Source organism: Cydia strobilella, chromosome Z (assembly GCF_947568885.1).
Source record: "Cydia strobilella chromosome Z, ilCydStro3.1, whole genome shotgun sequence".
Lineage (NCBI taxonomy): Eukaryota > Metazoa > Arthropoda > Insecta > Lepidoptera > Tortricidae > Cydia > Cydia strobilella.
This window is the reverse complement of record NC_086068.1, coordinates 22,674,982-22,699,244: the sequence shown is the minus strand read 5'-3', so window position 1 is coordinate 22,699,244 and position 24,263 is coordinate 22,674,982. Positions and strand designations below refer to the sequence as shown.

Here is a 24,263-nt window from a genome sequence, read left to right as displayed (position 1 = left end):
AGTAGCAACAAATGTTTATTATAATGTTAAAACTAAAATGTTATAATGGAAGAGTTGAATAATGTTAACAAGTAAAGTACAATATTCTAACTTTGCTGAAAATGATTGTGGTAATGTGTTTTCGCTGACCGGGCGCACGTGCCGCACGAGGCCCAAAACGTGTTAAGGTGCATTGTACCGAACAGCCAACATTAAGATAAACTGTTTTGTTAGTCAAACAACATTGTCAGTAGACTTCCGGTTCGAACGCCATCTTGATAGTAGCCTCGTGATTAATTCCTTTGTTTTTTGCTCATTAATATTGTTTAAAGTGTAATATCGATAGCTTTATTATACAATAATCTAATGTGGTAGTGTGCAGTGAATGGAGAATTAATCTCAAAGCGTGTTTAACCACCATTTTGGAGTCAACGGCCGGTAGTCCACGTGCTTCTCGTAAAATCCAGCTATCGGTTTTACGAGACAACTACAACAACCACCGAACAGCGTCGTGCTCTAAGAGCATTTATTTTGTTCCTACCCTTTTACGTGACAGTGGCTACGGGCAACACCGCCCTCAAGTCCATCAAGAAAAGAACATTGTCAGTAGAAAAAGGCGCGAAATTCAAATGTTCTATGCTAGGAGGATATAACCAAACGGAGCCGCCACGTCTGTAATTTGCTGTATAAAAAAGTCTGCCAATTTTTGCGGGAGGGGAACGTCAAATGTATACGTAACGTCAAAATAGCCATGTCAGATAAATGTCAGTCCATACATTGTGTATGACCATTGGCCGACTATTTTCGACAAAGGGGAATGCTTGTTAACGGCTACTCCATATCCTCCTAGGTTCTAAGGGACGATTACCCTTCGCGCCTAGAGTATGTGCGGAAAGTGAAGCGTCGTAGGATTTGAGGGCGTGCCGGTGCTATTTTACGAATTTTGCTATGCTGACAACACTGTTACGTAATTATAGTACGACATTAAAGCACAGAATAACTAATAGTACTAAGGTGATACTTGAATCCTTTTGTTCCGGCTTTTTGCCACAGCTCACTAAATGGAGCTCGGTGTTGGCTCGGCAACCTAATCCTAAGAATTAGCACAGGCACTAGTGACTGCCACTCTGTCCGTCTGTCTGTCACCAGGATGTATCTCATGAACCGTGATAGCTAGACAGTTGAAATTTTCACAGATGATGTATTTCTGTTGCCGCTATAACAACAAATACTAAAAAGTACAGAACCCTCGGTGCGCAAGTCCGACTCGCACATGACCGGTTTTTTGTCTCAGATACTACAGTGACAGTTCGATTGAAAATACATGCCCATACCAATTGTCGTATTAGTACAAAACTAGATAGGTTCTAATTTACTCCAATCTGCCCAGTCCAACAGTTATTTTAGCACAAACCTGGATAGGTAGATTAGGTAGGTAATCGAACTATAATTTTAGTATCGGGGACATAAAAACAGTGAATACTGAATAGGTTGGTCTTATTGGGATTGTTCGAATCACGATATTTTACTAAAATCACTGAAAGGTATTAAATAATATTTCATAACTAAAAATAAGGAAACATTTTCAATTAAAAACTTTTATTTATTAAAATCGAAGTCTGAGGGCTTACCGCGATCACCGAAGTACGCAAATTGCGAGCATCTTTCTCTGTCACTCTAATTACGCCTTGATTGGAGTAAAAGAGAAAGATGCCCGCAATTCGGGAACTTCGGTGTTCGCGGTAGGCCCTCTGAATCTAAATGTGACGTTTTCAACTAAAAGGTAACACATTGTCGCTTGTCGATAAGGTTGATTTCGAATTGAAGCTATATGGAAATAGCGCCTTATTAACAACCGACAGTAAGTACCCTTTTGGTTGAAAATGGCACAAATATTCAACGTAACTTATGATTGACTTAGCTTCAAAATAACCAAAGACACTCATCAAACTGTCTTCATCTAAACTGGATGTGCTGGAATCTGACATGTGTATTACAAATTATTGCATATCATCTAATAAAATGGTCTTTTATTCCAGATACCGTAGGTACTTTTACTCAGTCCTGAAAATAAATTATACAAATATTAAACATGACTAAAATGGTGAAGTATCAAAACTATTTTTCAATTATTTCAAGATCACGAATGACCTTCATAATTTACGTAAATTAATATATTTTTAATGAATACATTTACCGATTATGTACCGGAGACTAATTACTTAAGGGGACTATTAAATAGGTAATTATTTTATATTAAATACAACATAAATACCCGTCATATCGGAAGCACGTTGTATGACTTTTTGTAAGTCGTCTTTTAGCCGTTGTCTTCCCGCTGACAAAACTGAACAATATTAAATATAATTTCCCTTGTGGTTTTATGTACGGATTTATCCTGTTTTGTAATATTTTATACATAAAACTTGCAGTTTTTGTAAATAAAAATACACAAGTTTGTTTAATTTTTACAAGACAGGTGTCAAAGGTTTGATTGCCATATAAAATTGATAATGTTAAAGCCTGACCAGGAATATATATGATCTCGTTGGAACTAATTTTTTCATACTATACTGAACTGGCACCCTATACATGAGAATAAACAGCGCCCTCTTGACTATGATCATATATTACTGGTCAGGCTTTAGTTCCCGTTTCTGCCACGACGCCTTTCTTTTCGAACACTAAATTTTTCAAATTTGCTGCTTTTTTCTACTGACTTTAATGGCCTGACAGATTTTAGCTTCATTATTATATCAAAATTGATTTGCTGACTTTCATATTTCGAACGTCTGAAATAAAGCAATTTGATTTGACCTTTATTTTAATACCAGTCGAGATGACGTTCTATTCGAAATTAAATTTTCACCTCAGCAGCTCGAACAATCCTCTTTCGTCACTCCCTTGAGTGACGAAAGTGCGACTTTCCTCACTCCAGGGAGTGAAACAAAGTAGCTTTTTAATTTAGTGAAGGCCATGAACTGCCACTTCATACTTGTATTACATTTTTTTTAATGGTATGGTATGGTATGGTATGGTATACCATAGTATGGTATGGTATGGTATGGTATGGTATGGTATGGTGTGGTATGGAATGGTTTGGTATGGTATGGTACGGTGCATGGTTTGGTATGGTATGGTTTGGTATGGTATGGTATGGTATGGTATGGTATGGTATGGTGTGGTATGGAATGGTTTGGTATGGTATGGTACGGTGCATGGTTTGGTATGGTATGGTATGGTATGCTATGGTATGGTATGGTATGGTATGGTATGGAATGGTATGTTATGGTATGGTATTATATTACATATTATATTACATATATATTTTTTCTGTTTATATGTGTAATTCGAAATACATTTTAAACTTTAATATGTTCTCACTACTGAGGTGAAAAATTATGTGTGCAATACGAGAGCAAAGTTATTTTACAGCTCGTGTTTTTGAGTCCCTCGCTACGCTCAGGATTCTACCTTAGAATCTTTCGCTTTCTTGGGACTCAAAATAAACACTCGCAAGAAAAAGCAACTTTCCTCTCTTGTTGCACAAATAACTATTAAATTACATACAATTTAGATTAATCTCGCATGTTAGTTAGTATCGAACGATATGGCAATTGACCCCGACTCTATTAGTACTAAGTCTTTTGGGGAACGGTCGAAGAGATAGTTCAGATCCGGAAACCGCTACCAACTTTTATTATGTTTTTGGACATGGTATTGGGTCTCCGCCGGACATCTACTTCAGCTGAGCTTAAAGCAATGTACTACAACATTAAAGATGACGTCTCAAGCCATACACTGATACCAAAAAAAAACTGACCAAAAATGTGGAAATTATGCATCAAAATGTAGGTATAGGTAGGTATAATATATAATATAACGTCACTCGATATAACGATTCACTCCCTATAACGGCGACGTGTGTTGCTTATAGTTGCTTTACTTTAATATTAATTTCTCTCTATATAACGAAACCTCTCTATAGCGTCAAAAAATGTCCGTTCCCTTGAGTATCGCTATATAGTTTACACTGTATTAGTTTAAAAAATCCAAATTGGCCGTTTTCAGGATAATCCGCATAAGCTTCTAGTATATTATTAGCAATATAAATAGGATCATAAAACTGATGGTAGACAATCTCTGTAGTGCCTGAGTGACAAATAATGCCGTCACACATGTGACCACTGCCGAAATTTGCACAATCTAAATTATAACTATACCATGAGTCATACATACAAGTGTGCTACATCAAACGAAAGGTTATTAAATATATTATGATTCGTTAATACATTATTTATAAAAACAATGTATATTTTAAGAGCTACACACAAAGAAATACCACTTTTTATGAAAAGAGTTCGAGTATATATATTTTATAGCTCAACTAAAAACGTTATAACATAGTTGCGTATAATATAAAATAAACCAGTTATTCAACTATTTGTCACAGGTTAAATTTTAAATTTCCGATAAAAACGGTGGAAGTTGTACAAAAAAAAACTAAAGCGCACCGAAAATTCTACCTTAATGCGCTCATAAGTATTATGCAAAGAATAGTCCTAATCATCGGGTATTAAATGAAAGAGCATTACATAAAATAGGTACATGAAAACGACATTTATGAGTGGAATCATAATTTATAAATTGAATTTGCTTGATAAACAAGCAAAACAACGGTTTCTTTTCGTACCTAATCTCCTCCTTTGAAAGTCTGTTAAAATGTAGGTTTTATACATATATAGGTAGTATTTACGTGTAAATTGATTTTACGATGTTACTTAAATTTAATTACAATCAAGCGTTTATGAGGCGCACGCTTTTTGTCCACAGACCAGAACAAATCTGAGCTCCGCATAAGGCCGTGGGCCGAGTACGTCCGACAGGCAAGTATCTCTTCAATTGCGAAGGCCGAGCTGCAGGAGTGTAGTGCTTTAACACAGAACGATAGTACAAGCGTCTAAATGCGGAGGCCGTAGGACGATTTCCACGTAGGTCCACAGGCCCAAAGCTTCCGAGAGAATCGCGCTTCTACGCGTACAAGTGCCTAGAAATGCGAAAGCTAAAGACCCATAACCCATGACCCATTAAAGGTTGAACACGCCCGTGAACTTATCAAGACACTCTTACTAGTAGGTCGGGCATAATTTCCAACTTCCTGAAACGTGACCAAGTATCTTGATTGTGAAGGCCGAAGGCAGAGCTCCGTTTAGCGTTTAGGGCTGATAGGTGAGCGCAACTAAGCGAGTCCGAAGGCAGAGCTGCGGGAAGTTAGTCCTTCAGTTTTCGCATTAAGACTAATATTCTGTGTTTGACCACAAAAGGCACGCCTCTCTTGGACGCATTAGTTTGGCCTTATGCGGAATTTGTCCTGCAGCTTTCACAAACAGCGTTTGATGCTTTAATGTGTTTAAACACTAACCTGTCGCAGCTCGGCCTCCGCGCGTGTGAGCGCTTCTCCCGAACGCTACGGGCCTTCTGCCCTACGCAGAACTCGATCATGTTTCTTCGCAATTAAGATATTTGTGAAAATTATAGGAAGCACGTACCTGTCAGGCTCCAGTCCTTCGGCCCTACGTGGAGCTTGGACTTCGACCTTCGCATTTAGACACTTTTACTATTACTCTGTGTTTGAGCACTAATCTCTCGAAGCTCGACCTTCGGTCTCAAGTATAAGCGAGTCTCTCCCAGTCTCTTCGGGTCTTCGGCCCTACGCGGAACTCGGTCTTCGCAATAGCTCTACGATTTAAGGTAACCATTGCGACTTTGTCATTTTTGCATATTTACTTAAACAACTTCTAAACTCCACTCCACTCTTCTTCTTGTACTTCCATTACTATAATTTATTTTTGTAAACCTGTGTTGTGTACAATAAAGTGATTACTACTACTACTACTACTACTACTATTTAAACTATTAATCTTAAAATAATAAATTATTTATGTCAGAAAACATTTTTTTCTCATTTAGCACAAAAAAAACCTATATTTAAAATTCATTTATGTACGATCCATGTTTGTCTTTGGGTTACAGATTTAGATTTTGTGTACCAAATTTGAACCCAATTAATTCAGTAGTTTCGGAGCAAATAGGCTGCGACAGACGGTCTGACAGACGCACCAGTGATCCTATAAAGGTTGCGTTTTTTCCTTTGAGGTATGGAACCCTACATAAGCCCCAAATTTTTCTTTACAATTTGTTTGTTAATTTTCATAAAATGGGTACCTAGTAGTTGCTCAAAATAATATCATACCTACTAACGTACTACGTCCGTAACAATAAAATAGTTTTTGGTTTTATGGGTCATTTGCGTGGCATCAGCGTTAGAGCTATCTAACGAACTTATAATTGAGGCTTATTTCATAATATTTAAGATTTTATAGTTACACTCTGGCACTTTACACACCCTATCAATTGATTAATTAACAATTGAACATTAATTATTCGTACCAATTCTCATAGTTCTCATACTACTTAGACGCATTTTTACACCAATATGCATGATGACAGATTTTGAAAATTTTGGTAGTTCGAAAAACTCGCGCGCCTAGAAGATGTTGATGTCAACTTGAGCCAGTCTTCTCCGAGACCACGGGGACAACGCCGTCCTCGAAACGTCGGAGGTGAATTTAAAACTTATTTTACGCGATCAAGTCCCGTCGTTGTGAATAATAATCTAGGCAAATGTTTGCCTTAGTAAATCATGGATGATTCAAGTTATTATTATTAGTCAATATTCGGTTTAAACTACTTAAATTGAATCCGTGAATCGTAAATAAAATAGCAGGAGAACCATAGGAGAACCAATGCTTTTAGTACTTTGGATATTTGTTTACATGAACGTGACGTCATTCCCTCTGATTGGTGTTAACCGAATCATGGCGGACTTGCGTGTTTTGTAATTTTATTTTAACAAAACATTTACCAATCTCGCCAAATATAAAAAAAATTAAATGCGTTTTTCGTATTCCACGACTAGTTTCATTAAATAAATATAATATTTAAGTGACTTTTAATTACTGTCATCATGCCTATTGAGTCTAGTATGCGTAGATAGATTGAATGTCACAAAAGCGTCTGTTTGTCTAATTTAATATCTTGTCTTTTTATTAATTATATAACAATTCAAGTCTTGGAGACCCTTTACATCTCTGGATAATTTGATAATCTTTTTTTATTATTATATACATTTTATCTATGACACCTAGAGACTTTTACATGTATAAACATTTTTAGTACTTCTGTTGTTTGTATATTTTTTATTAGTTTTTTTTGTGTAATTTGACATTTATATTTATGTAATTGTTTTTTGTAATTTTGGGTTAATTTTATTGTTCGTAAAAATTGACATGTAAAAGTGCCCCTGTGGCCTATTTGCTGAATAAATGTTTGATCATGTTTGATGAGCGTATTGAATGATTAAAATATTGAATAAATAATTAAATATAATATAATATAATAATTAAATAAGTTAAATATATATATGTATATGTATATATATATATATATATATATATATATATATATATAATATATAATATATAATATATTCAATAATAAAATACTAGTAATTAAAGCCCTTTGAGTGCATTTTGTGTTGTAACGATGCCTTACTACTGGGATTTCGTATGTCGGTGCGACGCAGACGACGATTTTTTCTACCTTTAAAGGGATGTATATTTCGAACCATTTCACGTAGGTACTCGAAACTCTCGGAAAATACGTGTTATTATTACTGTTATTTCTTATTATATAAAAAAATATCAAAATATATGAGCCTCCATACAAGGAACTCATTGGGGTCGCTAGGTAGGGTAATATTGGCTGCCATATTGAATATCTCACTTCCGGTCAAGATTTCGATCTGGCAACTGGCAAATTCGGATTCAGCGGGGTCAAATTAGGTTAAAAAACCCGGTTGCAAAAAAGTAAAAAATGATTTGCCAGTCGCATCAAGAAGGAGAACGATTTTGATTTTTTTTGTCTAGACTATACATATAGTTGAATAACTGGTTTCTTTTATATTATACGCAACATTATTATAACGTTTTTAATGGAGCTATAAAATATATATACACGAACTTTAATCATAAAAGGGGGTATTTCTTTGTTTGTAGCCCTTAAATTGTACATTGTTATTTTAAATAATGTATTAACGAATCATAATATATTTAATAACCTTTCGTTTGATATAGCACACTTGTATGACTCATGGTATAGTTATAAGTTAGATTTTACAAATTTCGGCAGCGGTCACATGTATGACGCCATTATTTGTCACTCAGGCACTATAGAGATTGTCACCCAGCAGTTTTATTATCCTATTTATATTGCTAATAACATACTTGAAGCTTATGTGGGGTAATCCTGAAAATGACCTGTTTGGATTTCTTAAACTTTAATTCATTTATACCACGTTGGTGGCAATCAAGCATACGGCCCGCCTGATGGTAAGCAGTTACCGTAGCCTATGGACGCCTACAACACCGGAGATATTACACGCGCGTTGCCGACCCTAACACTCCTCTCCTTCGTTGAGCTCTGGCAACCTTACTCACCGGCAGGAACACAACGCTATGAGTAGGGTCTAGTGTTATTTAAACTTAATTCATTTGTTCCGGCAATACCTACATTTTGATGCATAATTTCCACATTTTTGGTCAGATTAAATTTTTTTTGGTATACTTTATGGCTTGAGACGTCATCTTTAATGTTGTAGTACATTGCTTTAACGTTCAACTTTTGGTTTGGTTGTAAAACCCAAAATAATCGAATATTTTTTTAACATCATTTTGATTTCTTTGTAAACTTACAAACGGGCGTGAAGAGCAACTGCTCTTTAACTGTTGTATATTATGGTACAGAGTAAAATAAAATATAGTATATTTAATTGGCTTTCATTTAATACTCCACACGTGTATGTGCAATACACAGTTTGGGTGCAATATGCAGCATTCGCAACGAGGCGGGACGGGAGTCATTTTGATGACGTCATTCCGCTGAAGTAGATGGCCGGCTTTGCTGTCTCCCGGCAGTTTTGGGAGACCCAATACCATGCTAAATACTATACTGAAAGTTCAAGGCGGTTTCCGGATCTGAACTATATTCCCATAAGGCAGTGCACTATATATCACAATCGGATTAGGACTAACCTCGAAATCTCTAGAAGAGTCCTGAAATTTGGTATGTATGTTAATTAAATGTTTTTTTTTTCATGTCAACACTATTTGACATTTGGGGACCTCGAGGAACCGCTACCGTATTGGAAAATGTGTACAAGGTTGGGTAAATTAGCATTTTACTCGGAATCTAAGTTCTCTACGACAATATGATGTAAGGTAACATTAAACCCGATAAAATTCTACAAAAAAAATTCCTCGACACTTTTGCGGAAAAAATACATGTTCCTCCTATGAAGAGAATGTCCCCTGAAAGGGTATAAGCGCTAAATCTGGATTCAGCAAATATTTTCTCTAAGAAAATGTATTTCTTCCGCAACAGTGTCGAAGACTTTTTTGTGTATAATTTAATCCGTTTACATCATATCAAAGATAGATATAACTCCGTAATAGATGGATACAGTCTAAGGAAAAAACGTGCCTCGAAAATCAAGAAAATTTGATTCTCGATTTGAGGGCGCTACTAGCTTTGGCCTACTGTCGTATAGATGGCGTTGACGGTTTCGTCTGTTATTTAACAATTTTAACGCATATCAGTGAAAGAACATGGGTCAAAATCATAAAAATAATTAATGCAAATAAATTTTTTTTTATCCATATTTAAATACATCTTATGGTTTTTTTATAAATCTTCATTTTTAGTTTTAAAGTGTGTCGATAGATGGCAGTGAATTTACTGTGGTTACAAAATCTACTATGACAGTACCGCTCTATCTAATTATATCCTCTTTGATCATATTGACACAGAGAACTAAAATTCCGAGTAAAACGCAAATTTCCAAGATGGTGGCGGTTCCTCGAGATCCCCAAATGTCAAATAGTGTGAACATAAAAAGAGACCTTTAATTAACATACATACCAAATTTCAGGACTCTTGTAGAGATGTTGAGGTTAGTCCTAATCCGATTGTGCTACTAATCTCTAGTTTAAAAAAAAACTACGGATGCGTGACATGCGTGAAAAAAGTTTTCATTTGCCGCCATTTGACGTAGAGTTTATCTTTTAATTCGTTTGTAAGTAAAAAAAATAGTTTGTTTTCTTGTTTTTAAACTAACTACATATAGCAAAAGTTTCGTGTAAAATGAGCGATAAAAATATTTATAATATGTGTGTAGATAAAATAGTGTATGTATCTGGACATAATTAGGCATTTAAACACTCGTGCGGTCCTTTTAAGAAACTCATTTCGTTCGTTTCTTAAACCCACACTTGTATTTTAATGCCTTTCATTATGTAGCAGTCACATAAACTACTATTGTGTGCGACTTTTTGTATCTTAAAACAATAAAAAAAGAGAATAGCAATTGATGTCGTAATTTTTTCCCGAAATATATACATTGATAGCATGTTATGAACCGTACGGTTGTAGGTGGTGGTAGGGCGCGGCTGCGACGCGCAGCGCGAGTACCGGCTGCTGTCTCGCGGCGCGCACGGCGCGGTGGTGCGCGCGCTGGCGCTGTTCGCGGACGTGCCGGCGCCGGGCGCCCACACACTGGTGCTGGAGCTGGTGGGCGGCGGCGCGCTGCTGGACTGGGCGGCGGCCGCACCCGCGCTCTACACGCAGCGCCTCGTCGCCGACCACACGCGCCAGCTGCTCTCCGCGCTCGACTGGTTGCACACCAACAACGTGGCGCATCTCGACATCAGGGTTAGTTCTCTCTGTTCATTCTATTGTCAAGGGAAATAATTTAAATTAAGAAAATAAAAATACTTATGGAAAGTGTAGTATCCCTTTAGGAGTGTGCTAGACTGCCCGTTGGTATATTATGTACGGACAGAGACTAGTTAACATTCAAGACGGACAACCTCCATACAACACTGCGTCCCATTTTACAATTTTTCCTTTTTAGCTATACACATATAAAATCTGTCCTGCTGCTAGTTATAACTTCTAAACGTAAAATCCGATTTTCCTGATCGCTGTCATATACACAAAAGTACAAATTTAAAGCATAATAATAAAAACCTTTTCACATCGCCAATTCGGAAAAGGGGTTTTTCTTCCCTGCTAGGAGGGATCAAAGTGGCACTTTTCTTCCCTGCTAGGAGGGATCAAAGTAACACTTTTCCGTTGTAGGACACTATTTAAAAAAAAACGCACATTATTTTTTTAGCTTAAATAATATTTTTAAACATCATAATTACCTCATAGGTGATGTGAAAAGCAGTATGTGTCACATGGTAGCAAAATTCTTTCCATCTTGGGCGTAACACACTAGAATCCCTCACTACGCTCAGGATTCTACTTTAGAATCCCTCGTTACTCTCGGGATTCTATTATAGAATCCTTCGCTTCGTTTAGTATTCAATGTACGCCCTCGCCGTAAATATGTCATTTTGCTCCCTTGTAACACAATCTACTATTTCTAATGGCACAGTATGCTTTAGTTGTATTATGATTTAAATCTCATTTTGTGACTGCGTACAGTAAAGTCCGATTTTATGTTTTGAAATTACAAATAGCAAGAGGGTGGCAGTTCTAATACGCAAATTAATTAAAATGTAAAAATAAGATTTCAAGGGGCCCACTGACTATCAGTCCGCCGGACGATATCGGCCTGTTAGTTGTTCGGAACTGTCAAATTTTTAGGGTTCCGTAGCCAAATGGCAAAAAACGGAACCCTTATGGATTCGTCATGTCTGTCTGTCTGTGTCTGTCCGTCCGTCCGTATGTCACAGCCACTTTTTTCGGAAACTATAAGAACTATACCGTTGAAACTTGGTAAGTAGATGTATTCTGTGAACCGCATTAAGATTTTTACACAAAAATAGAAAAAAAAAACAATAAATTTTGGGGGTTCCCCATACTTGGAACTGAAACTCAATTTTTTTTCATTAAACCCATACGTGTGGGGTATCTATGGATAGGTCTTCAAAAATGATATGGATGTTTCTAATATATATTTTTTTCTAAACTGAATAGTTTGCACGAGAGACACTTCCAAAGTATTAAAATGTGTCCCCCCCCTATAACTTATGAAATAAGAGAATGATAAAACTGAAAAAAATATATGATATACATTGCCTTGCAAACTTCCACCAAAAATTGGTTTGAACGAGATCTAGTAAGAAGTTTTTTTTTAATACGTCATAAATCGTAAACCGTAATTTCTCTTTCACTCGCGTTTCACATAAAAATACATTGTTTAAATTGTGTAATGTACGGAACCCTCGGTGCGCGAGTCCGACTCGCACTTGGCCGGTTTTTTGTTCTAACTGACAGGCCGATACCGTCCGGCGGATTGATAGTCACTGGGCCCCTTAAGGGTCCCCGGCAAGCTCGGTTCTCCATTTTTAAAACGACTATCTAGATTGCTCTGAAATTTTGTACTTACAATAGGATAAGGTATATCTATGTCTGTAATTAGTTTATGTAGCTTCAGATACCATAGTTAAAAATATACAGTGAATTTAAGTTTTTCATACAAAACATGATTTTGCTCTATTTTGTTTGTTTTATAAACTGGAGCTATATAAACTAATTACAGACACACCACTACATGACATTACTTATTACTAATTATATCTAATGTCATTGTATGTGCAAAGTTTCATTATAATCCAACATGCAGTTTGAAAATGAGAGCGGGAACTACGTTTGTATGAAAAGGTGCAATTCGGCCGAGCTTGCCGGGGACTCTTATGAGGATAGGGGACAATCGATTCTCCATACAAACGTAGTCCTCATTTTCCTCCCTGGATATTGACATTATGGAAAATATTTTTAGAATCCACACGTACAAAGCATGTCAAAGTTCTTTACTTCACCGATCATCATAATTCTAAGGTACTTTTAGCCAACCCACAAATTTGAAACATAAGTAGTCCCATATAAATATGTGCTATTACAAAGTTACTTTTGCAATTCCAACAAATAGTAGGTAAAGTAAAGGTCTAAGATGTACGATGGGAGTATATACGAGTAGATGTGTATAGTATGAGTATGGTATGGCTATGAGTATGGTCAGGATATGAATTTGGTATAGGTATGAGTGCGGGTATGGTGTGGGATAGGTACTTGTGTATGAGTATTGTATGAATACAAGTATAGTTTGGTATGGCCATGAGTATTGGATAGGTATGAGTACGAGTATAATGTGGGACGGGTATGAGTATGAGCTTTGAGAAAAGTGGTAGCTGATGTACAAGCAGTAGTACCCGAAAAGAAGGACTGCCTACAAAAAGAGATGAGATCCCATCAAAAACATTACATGTAAAAAGATGCAAGTCTCGCAACGCAATACTTCTACTACAAAAAAGTTTTGAGATGTAATGTGATACCAGGTCGGTTATTTTAGTCAGTGCCACGGGGTGTTAAAACTGTTAAACCACATCAATATTAGATATCTTTATTTTTTAATACGGGTGTCCGGTGGTAGAATTAGGATTTCAAATTTAAATAATAAAAAAACTACAGAAGATATAAATTTATTTCAATATTTATTACAAAGAAGAGGTGTGGGTTCTATTTCTTAAAAATTATTTCGTCTAAATGTTGACCGTGATAGTCTAACCCGTTCGTATAAAAATACCGCAAATCGATCTACAGGTTAGCCGTTTGGCACACACATACTAGAGTCCAAAACAAAATTTTTGACCCGCAGTTCCTAAAAAAATTTCGGGGGGGTGGTAAAACATTATTTTGTTTGTATGGAAAAAAAAATTTTTTTTTCCAAAACCTATGGTATGTGGTATCATACGAAAGGGCTTTTTAAGGCGATTCTAAAAATATATCACATCATTACATTTCGGGCATTTTTTTTTTAAATTAAAACAAAAAGAATTTTCGAAACATACCAAGTTTGGGCTCCTCCAGACACGACATGGCTGATTTTTTTTGTATAATATACCACAAATGATACGTGATATCCTCATGTCTAACTCCAAGAAAGCAATTTTGAAAATAATACCATTAACAATTTTTTTTAATTTTTCAATTTTACAAAGTGCTGGGAGCTATACTGCAGATACGGTACATATTAATCATAAAATGATACGTAATATCCATATATCGAACGGGAAATACCTCTTTAACCCTTTAACTGCGCCTTTCATCAGTTGGTATAGTTTGTTTAGTTTTTGACACAAAAGATCAAGATTGTATCCTTCAGATACGATATACCCTATCGATTTTTCTTTGTACAATATACCACAAATGATACGTAATATCTTATTATTTAACCCCAAGAAAGCAATTTTGAAAATAATTTCATTTAGATTTTTTTTTTAATTTCTCAATATTGTAATATTGAAAAATTATACACATAAAAAATATTTAAAAAAAATCTTAAAGAAATTATTTTCAAAATTGCTGTCTTGGGGTTAGATATCAAGATATTACGTATTATTCATGGTATATTGTAAACAAATAATCAGTAAGGTACATATTTACATACATCGTATATGATGGATACAATCTTGATATTTTCTGTCAAAAACAAAACAAACTATACCAACCGATGAAAAGGCGCAGTTAAAGGGTTAAAGATGTATTTCCCGTTCGATATATGGATATTACGTATCATTTTATGATTAATATGTACAGTACAGTTCCATAAGTCTAGTGAAATAGGTATTGAAGTAGAACTGTGTCACTTTGTAAAATTGAAAAATTAAAAAAAAATTGTTAATGATATTATTTTCAAAATTGCTTTCTTGGGGTTCGATATCAAGATATTAAGTATCATTTGTGGTATATTGTACAAAAAAAATCAGTAAGGTATATCGTAGCTGGAGGATACAACCTTGATATTTGTGTCAATAACTAAACAAATTATACCAACTGATGAAAAGGCGCAGTTAAAGGGTTAAAGAGGTATTTCCCGTTGGATATATGGATATTACGTATCATTTTATGATTAATATGTACCGTATCTGCAGTATAGTTCCATAAGTCTCGTGAAATAGGTATTGAAGTAGAACTGTCACTTTGTAAAATTGAAAAATTAAAAAAAAGTTGCTTATGATATTATTTTCAAAATTGCTTTCTTGGGGTTAGATATGAGGATATCACGTATTATTTGTGGTATATTGTACAAAAAAAAATCAGCCATATCGTGTCTGGAGGAGCCCAAACTTAGTATGTTTCGAAAATTATTTTCGTTTTAATTTAAAAAAAAATGCCCGAAATGTAATGATGTGATATACTTTTAGAATCGCCTCAAAAAGCCCTTTTGTATGATACCACACTCGATAGGTTTTAGAATTTTTTTTTCATACAAAAAAAATAATGTTTTACCACTCCCCCCCGCAGCGAATTTTTTTTAGGAACTGCGGGTCAAAAATTTTGTTTTGGCTTCCGCTATGACGTCGGACACACTCTTGGAATCTGACCTCAGTATTTCGCGCCACTCGATGGAGAAGTGACGCTGGGATGCCATTAACTTCGCGGACGATATTTTCTTTTAGTGCTGAGATGGTTGCTGGGTTTGTTTCATAGACTTTACTTTTGAGGTACCCCCATAGAAAAAAGTCCATGGGGGTGAGATCCGGCGACCTGGGTGGCCAGAGGATGTCACCGAAACGGCTAATCAGTTTTTTAGGGAAGAAATCACGAAGAAGAGCCATGGTCTCTAGCAGTGTGGGGTGTGGCGCCATCTTGCTGAAACCATGTGTGTGAACTGTAGGCAGGATGTTCTCTTATTGTTGGCAGAAAATAATCGTTAAGCATGAGCCGATAAGAAACACCGTTCACAGTAATGGCTTGCCCTCGATCATTTTCAAAAAAATAGGGCCCGATTATTCCTCCACTTGATAATGCACACCAAGCCGTAACTTTGGGACTGTGAAGTGGCTGTTGATGTTTTAAACGTGGATTCTGTCCTTTCGGTGACCAATAACGGCAAATTTGTTTGTTAACACAGCCGTTTAAATGAAAATGGGCTTCGTCGCTCCAAGAGATTGTGCATGTTTACTGTATGAAATCGTTGCAACATTGTCTCGCAGAAACTTTTACGCAAATTGTAATCTTTGGGCTTAAGCGCACAATCTGAATTTTGAAAGGGTGAAATTTAAGGTCCTTTTTCAACATTTCGTGCACAATCGTTTTAGGGAGCCCTAGCGTAGCCGCCCTCTTACGCACGGACTGACGCGGATTATCGCGCAAACTGTTCGCGACCAGTTCGATGTTGTCATCAGTCCTCGAAGATCGGCTGGGTCCCGGCCGCGGATTGTTTACTGCTGAACTTGTTGTCCTGAACCTCCGCACCCACAATCGAATCAAATCTTCGCTTGAGGCATCACGTAACCGTCGAATATTGTAATGCGAAAAAAATCTTCGACGAGCAACAGCACAAGAATCGTTGGCTTTAAAATACGCCTTCGATTGCGAACGCACGTTGTTCACCCGTCCACTGCGACATCGTGACTGTGTAAGTGTGTAACCCGCACTTATAACGAATCGATCGCGGCCCCCCGCCCATCCCACCGCTCAACGGTATTAGAACAATTCGAAATTTAAATCCTAATTCTGCCACCGGACACCCATAGTTCATTACATGTACATACTATAAGTTTTCTATATATATACCAACACGAGGCGAAGTTCACAAAAGAAGCTGTATAAGAAAGTATATTTTTCGTGTAAGTGTACGATTCTTTTTCTCCACTGTATACTCTATTCCTTATCCTATCCATTCTCGTCACACCACACATTCATCTTAACATTCTAATCTCCGCTAATTGCAACCTCTTTTTATTATCCATCACCTTTAGCATATTATTGGTTAAAACTAAATAAAAAACACATATTTATGAATAAATATGTAATGTGTAGCCGGAGAACATTCTGGTGGAATTGTCGGGTGCGCACCCGCAGCTGAAGCTGGTGGACCTGGGCTCGGCGGTGGAGCTGACGGAGGGCGAGGCGAGCGCGCCGGCGGGGCGCGAGGTGCTGCCGCCCGCGGCCGCGCAGCTGGAGTTCGCGCCCCCCGAGTGCGTTCTGGGCCGCCCGCCCGCGCGTGCCTGGGACGCCTGGGCGGCTGGAGTATTCCTATACGTTTTCTTGACTGGGGTACGTGGCTTTTATACTACATTTTATAGTGATGCTTTCACGTTATTGCTTCCGGTTAAATAACAGTAAAAGCGATTATTTTCAAAATATGCACTTAATCAAAAAACTTTTTTTTTAATCCAACAAGCCTACCCGAATATTTGGTAATCTTACTAGTGCGTTTATTGCAGTTGTCGCCTTTCCTGGATGAATCGATAGAGGAGACGACGGCGAACATAATCAAATGCGACTACTGTTTCCCGCCGGAGCACTGGGCCGGCGTGGCGGAGGGCGCGCAGCGGCTCATCCGCGGCTTGCTCGACGCCGCGCCAGCGCGCCGCCTGCAGCCGCGCGCGGCGCTCGCCGATCCCTGGTTTGATGAGGTATACACCTATTCATTCATTTCCGACTTTTAAACAATTCACTTCGGTCTTGGTACCATCATTCTGTGTCTTGTACTATTCGAATAATTATTTTTCGTTTGAACGATGATATCTGGGAATATAACATTGCCTTAATTAAAATTAGGGGAGAGGAGTAGGAGTAGTAAAATGTTGAAGCGGAGTGTACTATAGAGTAATTGTGTGTCAGGCGCCTGGTCTGGCGCTGTCGGCGAACCAGCTGCAGACGTTCCTGGAGCGGCGGCGGCCGGCGGGTCTGGCGCCCGCGCTGCACGCGCTGCGCTCGCCCGACACCTGACACGCCCGCCGACACTCGCCCGACGGAAACGTCAACGAAACCAACATTGTTTGTTAGGTTTCGACACTATCATTATATTCGCGGAAGATCAGCATAGATTTTATCCGAAAAATGATCGTTACATATGCGCGCCAATGTTAGTATTCATTTGAAAAATGCGCCCGTCTTGTTTTCGGAAGTAAATGTTTGTGAGTTTTAAAAGATAAATTGCCGGCTTTAGAGTAGTGGCTCGGCTCGTGCAGGCTGTAACCAAAAGACGTGCGCTTGGCACGGGCTGCGTGCTCGAGAAGACTGTAATCGTTCTGTAGTCAATGTGCCCACCTTTGTGTCTTTGCTATTTTAATTAATTGACTTATTTGCAGATTTTTGAGATTTCGTCAGCACTAATTATTTATAGTATTATTTTCGGATCTATTTAGTTTGTGTAGATTACGTAAGTGGCCGATTGTAAGGAAGTGACTGTGATTTATGCTTAATATAAATGATGCTTATTTCTAAAATGTACTTTTAAACTTCTTTCCAATTGTATATAGACATTAAGATTTAGACTTATGAGTTATGACATTAAAATTGTCCCATTGATGTGACCAAATGCAATTTATATTATGTATGTATAAAGTATAGGTATGACTAAAGTGGTGTGTTTATCACTTATAATCAATAATGTAGCGCAGAGCCATTTAAGAACTGAATGGATATGACTGTTAAGTGCATTGTAAATACACATAACTATCCTAGAACTGAGCCCATTTTATACCCACTAGTATACTGTAAGTGACGCAAGATAAAAAGCCCACTCATTTCATTATTAGTTAGTAGTCTACAGTCAAGGTCATATATATGTATACGTTATTACACCAGATATAAGATTCAAATAAAACCCAACCACAAAATATCCCGATTTCATGAGATGTAAATGTACCAGTGGCCACTATGCTTGTGAGGCGTTTTATTTTAAATATTTGTTTAGAACTTAAAAATATGGAAAGTATCATAAATAAGCATACAACTAATGTAATAAATTCAAATATAGTCAGACACTATGTAATTAAAGGGTGTCCCAAAAAGGACGCATGATTTCAATTTGCCGCCATAAAAACGGGACCCTATTACTAAGACTCCGCTGTCCGTCTGTCCGTCTGTCTGTCTGTCACCAGGCTGTATCTCATGAACCGTGATAGCTAGACAGCTGAAATTTTCACAGATTTTGCCGCTATAACAACAAATACTAAAAAGTACGGAACCCTCGGTGGACGAGTCCGACTCTCACTTGTCCGGTTTTTGTATTTTAGTACTGGCCACCCTAAAGAAAAACTATTTGACAGCTGAATGTTTATGGTTTGTAAAAATGGTGTAAAAGTATCGATGTGGAAACAATGTGGTCTCAACAAGACGGGGCCACTTGCCACCCACACAGCCCGAGAAACGATGCAATTACTGCATGAAACATTTCCTAGTCGTGTGATCTCTCGATTCGGTGATCAGAATTGGCCCCCTAGATCTTGCGATTTAACGCCTTTAGACTTCTTTTTATGGGGTTATTTATTTAAAGTCTAAAGTCTATGCCAATACGCCCACAACCACTCATGCTTTAAAAGGAGAAATTCGACGCTGCATCGGAGAAATTTCAGCCGCATCTATGCAAAATGGTCATAGAAATGTTTGACAAAAGAGTTCGTATGTGCCAGCAAAGCCTAGGAGGACATTTGCTTGACGTATTATTCCACAAATAACCCTATTCTATGTATTTCAAGATTTTATATACAAATATATTATAACAAAAAAAATGTGTTTTTCATCAATTTCAAATCTTGCGTCCTTTTTGGGACAGCCTTTATATTGTAAAATTTTATAATATTTTATCACACTTTCGAAAAAAGATCTTATATCATGCAGGTGTATTGAAGAACAAAGGCCTATATATAGTATATATTGTTGCCGCGGCAGTTATGGATTGTGAAAAAAGCTTGAAGGGAGTTATAGCTTTTTTTAATTAAAAAACGTACGAGCCAAGTAGGTACATATAAATGTGTTTTACCTTTAAAATACTGACATTTATATATATTTTTTTGTTTATGTTTATAAATATTTAGTTTGATTAATTTAATAGCCGTTTAAATATTTTCATCACACTTGCTCGAAAAAGATGCAAGTGTACTGAAAGGGCCTATATTGTTCCCGTAGGAGTTATTGATTGTGAAAAAAAAAAACCTGTAACTACCTAGGGAGTTACAGCTTTTTTTTATTATGTCACTAATTCATACAAACCAAGTAGCGTAAATAAGTTTTACTTTTAAAATATTGACGTTTATATTTTTTAATATTTTTGTTTGTTTAAAAATATTAAATTCGATTTATTTAATAGCCGTTTAAAATATTTTAACATAATTTTCAATCGTGGCTGAATGCCGAATAGGTCTGTGCTCTGTGCCTTTGATGCCTAACCTGTCAACAAATGACAATATATGGCGGACGAATGTTTGATATGTCACCGTATTTAAGAATTATTTCACTTAAAATAAATTTGGGTTTTTCTTCACAAGTGTGATGAAAAACATTGTGTGTAACTCCGGGGGTAAGAACATTGCAAACTCGGGTCTTTAATTTCCTTCAGCTTGCGGCTGTCGGAAATTACCACCCACGTTTCCGAAATTTCACTTAACCCCCTCGTTGTACTATTAAGTACACAATTTTCTATTTTAAGTACACAATTTTCAACCGTGGCTGAATGCCGGATGGGTCTGTGCCTTCGACGCCTAACCTGTCAAAAAATGAACAATATAGCGGACAAATGTTTGAAAAGATTTAGGTTTTTCTCCGCAAGTGTGATAAAAACATTGTGTGTAACTCCAGGGGTAAGAATATAGCAAACTCGAGTTTTTAATTCACTCCAGCCAGCGCCTGTCGTGGACCCCCCCCCCTCGTTGCACAATGTACTGTTCTAGGACTGAAAACTCCGCTTTAGCATGTTTAATAGTGTGGCAATAGCATACCGAAGCAATAGTATTCACCCGTGACCGCCGTTCTTGGCCGAGACTACCGTGTTCTGATTCATAGTTATCTAAAAGTAAATATTGACACAATAATTTTGCGCAAAAAAATGTTCCGTAAAGTTCTGAAATGTATTTTGGTCAGGAGTTGAAAAAACATTTGTGAAAAGCCTCCATTTGTAAAGGCCTCTAAATATAACAAGTATATTACGAATAGTTATTTTTGATCGCCCGATGGCAGGTATTATACCTAACTCGGCTGATTTCCTGCATAGCAGGGCCGTAATCGTTTTTTTTTACCGCGCTAATAGGATAACTTTGTCGAAGTATGAGTAGGTAACCAAGATAATTTTGTAGCCACAGTAAATTCACTGCCATCTATCGACACACGATTAAAACAAAAAATTAAAATATCAAAAAATGTATTTATATATGGATAAATGTTTTTTTTTTATTTGCAATATTTGCATTAATTATTTTTAATATTATTTTGACCCATGGTCTTTCACTGATATGCGTTAAAATTGTTAAATAACAAACGAAACTGTCAACCCCATCTATACGAGAGTAGGCCAAAGGTGGTGGCGCCATCTGATCGAGAATCAAATTTTCTTGCTTTTCAAGGCACGTTTTTTCCTTAGACTGTATCCATCTATTACGGAGTTATATCTATCTTTGTTTTTACTGAGAATACTTAGGTACCTACAAAGATACCATTAAATACGTATGTTTAAACCTTCATCGAAATCCAAGATCACCTCTAGTTATCGAGTTGTATTTGTACCTATTGTAAATTTTATAAAGCTCATAACGTAATACAATAATATGACAATGGAAAAGTGTTTTATTGGCTATATAGACCCGCCCCTGAGTGTCTCACTATGTATGTATTGCGCTCTGTGTATTTTCTACGTATTTATTAGTACGATATTTAAGGTGGTTCGATTTTCATACAAAATTCAATCGGCTTTAATTAAGGCACTACACATACAACTTTGTTTCATACAGAAATCATACATAAATCAACGTAATCTTTTCATCATTTTTACGTATGTGTTTGTCGCAAATGTCGTGTACAAATACGTTGCGTGCGGCGTTGCCGCTCTATGACGTTGGCGACGTTGCCTGGCCGACCTGGCAGGATTTGCAGTGCCGTCATGTTTAGTGCATTTTTTGTTGACAGTGTTGACACTGACACATAGGGTCATGTTTAATGTGACATCAATTTGTTTGTGTAAATTGAAAATGATAGCAACGTCTAAACCAAGTTAAAAAAATCATCGGTATTCTGGTCCGCGAAAATCCAGGAAAATTCAGACTCAATTGAAGCGGAATTCATGATGGTGAAGTTTCGTAAGGTACAGTTTCACTCCTTCATTGTACATTGTAATTTTCTCGTGCCGATCTTTTTAGAAAATAATTCTCACTTCTTCCGTAATGGTAGGATAATAAGCAGTGAACAATACCTATATAATGTAATTATTACTGTTTTTTTAATTAAGTTCACTTTGTATATTTGTTAAATACAACACATAGTTCATGATCAGCAACGCAGGCTTCGTCAAGTGCTTACAACAATAAATCAGCTACAGGCTTCGTCACCTACTAACAAATGATATAATCCGCAACAGGCTATGTCAATCTTAAACACTAAATTAAACTAGGCCAAGTCCCCACTTCGGACCGTAGCCGGTCCAAAAGTCCCTATGACACTGGCAGCGTTGCCCCGTTGAATTGCCAAGGAGATCTGTTGGACCAGATACGATCCGGAGCGAGGATCGCAACCCCTTTCCCTCAGTCGCCGACCCAATTGCCACACAAACTCCTGCACCTCCTCTCCTTACTGTTTTAGTTGCCGAATAGTCAATGTGTCACTAACTCTAGGTTTTTTTAGGTATTGTGCAAAATGAAGAGGCATTCTTGGAAATAAAATGTTTTCCTTCATTAGCCAGAAAAAATCAGGACATCTTCACTGCAATAAAATAGAAACTTTCCTGGGGTTGAAAATGATGGAATTTTGTATATGAATGAAAAACACAATTATTACTACCAGGTAAGTAAGTGATAACTTTATTAGAATCCATATCGTTGCATCATCTTTCTTCCTATAACATTAGAGATTTTGTGCTATCATGGTATTATTTTTCTTTCAGGTACAGGGACAACTACGGATAACAAATATGAAAAAGTGTTATTTCATTTGTTGTGTGAATCCATCTACACCAACAAGACATCCACTGCTGGACATAGGCCTCCCCCAGGGATCTCCACAACGACCGGTCATGCAAGACCGGCCAAAATATTGAGAAATAAATAATATAAATAAACATGATAAATATCCCGTTTTCTATAATAGTTATAATTAGAAGGCCATGCAATGTTGTTACTCACTGTACTTGAATCCAAAAAAAATAAAAATATAAAAAGTTTTAATTTTATTTTACAATTACTACTTTATTATTAGTACATTACGATACAAGTGCGAAAAGTAGGAAATTGGCAACGATATAGGTTTTCAATATATGTGACGTTTTCAGCCAAACGGGTAGTTCATTGTCAGTTGTCAATAAGACACTATTTCCATAAAGCTTCAAAATTAAATCAACCTAATCGACAACCGACAATGTGGTACCTTTTAGTTCAAAACGAAACATATTTTTATAAAACGTTCATAAACTAATTTATTAATAATACTGAATATTTGGGAGACCGAGCTTTGCTCGGAAAACATAGTAAAAACTCAAAAATGCTCGTTTTCCCAGAGATAAGACCTAGCTAGATCGAACCCCTTACAGCAAATTTCATCGAAATCGTTAGAGCCGTTTCCGATATCACTGAAATATATTTCGGTTATATCGGAATCGAACAAGAATTCGAAGAAGAAAAGGTATAAGAAAGATAACACAAAAAGAACAAAAAAAAGTATTTCCACGAACATACCGCAACGCCATTGCAGCATACTTACACTGCATGAAATTGTCTACTACAAGCATCACGGAAACACTGTTTGCATGTGTGAGTAATAGTAGGAAATAGCATGACAGAAACACTCTGTCGACATTAAAGGTGGTTTTTGCACAATGAAGTATTCAATGTTTATTATAATAGTTCAATATTTATGTAAAGAGTGCGCTAAACATACTTTTAAGTATACAGATACCAACACTATTCCACAAAAAAATAAAACCTGAAAATTTGCGAAAGCGACGCCATCTAGCGGGGTTTAAGCTTTGGGTAACCTAGTCGAACCACCTTAAAAGCTCTACATCAAAAACTTCATCAATACATCTAGGTTAGAGTATTTGACTACTAGTCAAATCAGTTTCTTTTTTCAAACTGTCAAATCGATTTGCAACTATGGAATTTATATGAAACTAGCGACCCGCCCCGGCTTCACACGGGTAAACCTTAAGAGGCCGGTATCGA

At 36.8% G+C, this 24,263-nt stretch overlaps 1 protein-coding gene across 1 annotated transcript in view; it reads left to right on the top strand.

The window, feature by feature from the left end:
* LOC134754462 (triple functional domain protein) overlaps positions 1 to 21,655 on the top strand; it is a 364,706-nt gene extending 343,051 nt beyond the window's left edge. Inside the window, exons 42-45 of the mRNA XM_063690796.1 lie at positions 10,528 to 10,806; positions 16,933 to 17,169; positions 17,340 to 17,531; positions 17,740 to 21,655. Of these exons, the coding sequence (XP_063546866.1) occupies positions 10,528 to 10,806; positions 16,933 to 17,169; positions 17,340 to 17,531; positions 17,740 to 17,847 (816 nt within the window). The 3' untranslated portion in view covers positions 17,848 to 21,655. The remainder of the gene's footprint in view (positions 1 to 10,527; positions 10,807 to 16,932; positions 17,170 to 17,339; positions 17,532 to 17,739) is intronic.
* The last annotated feature ends 2,608 nt before the right edge of the window (positions 21,656 to 24,263 follow it).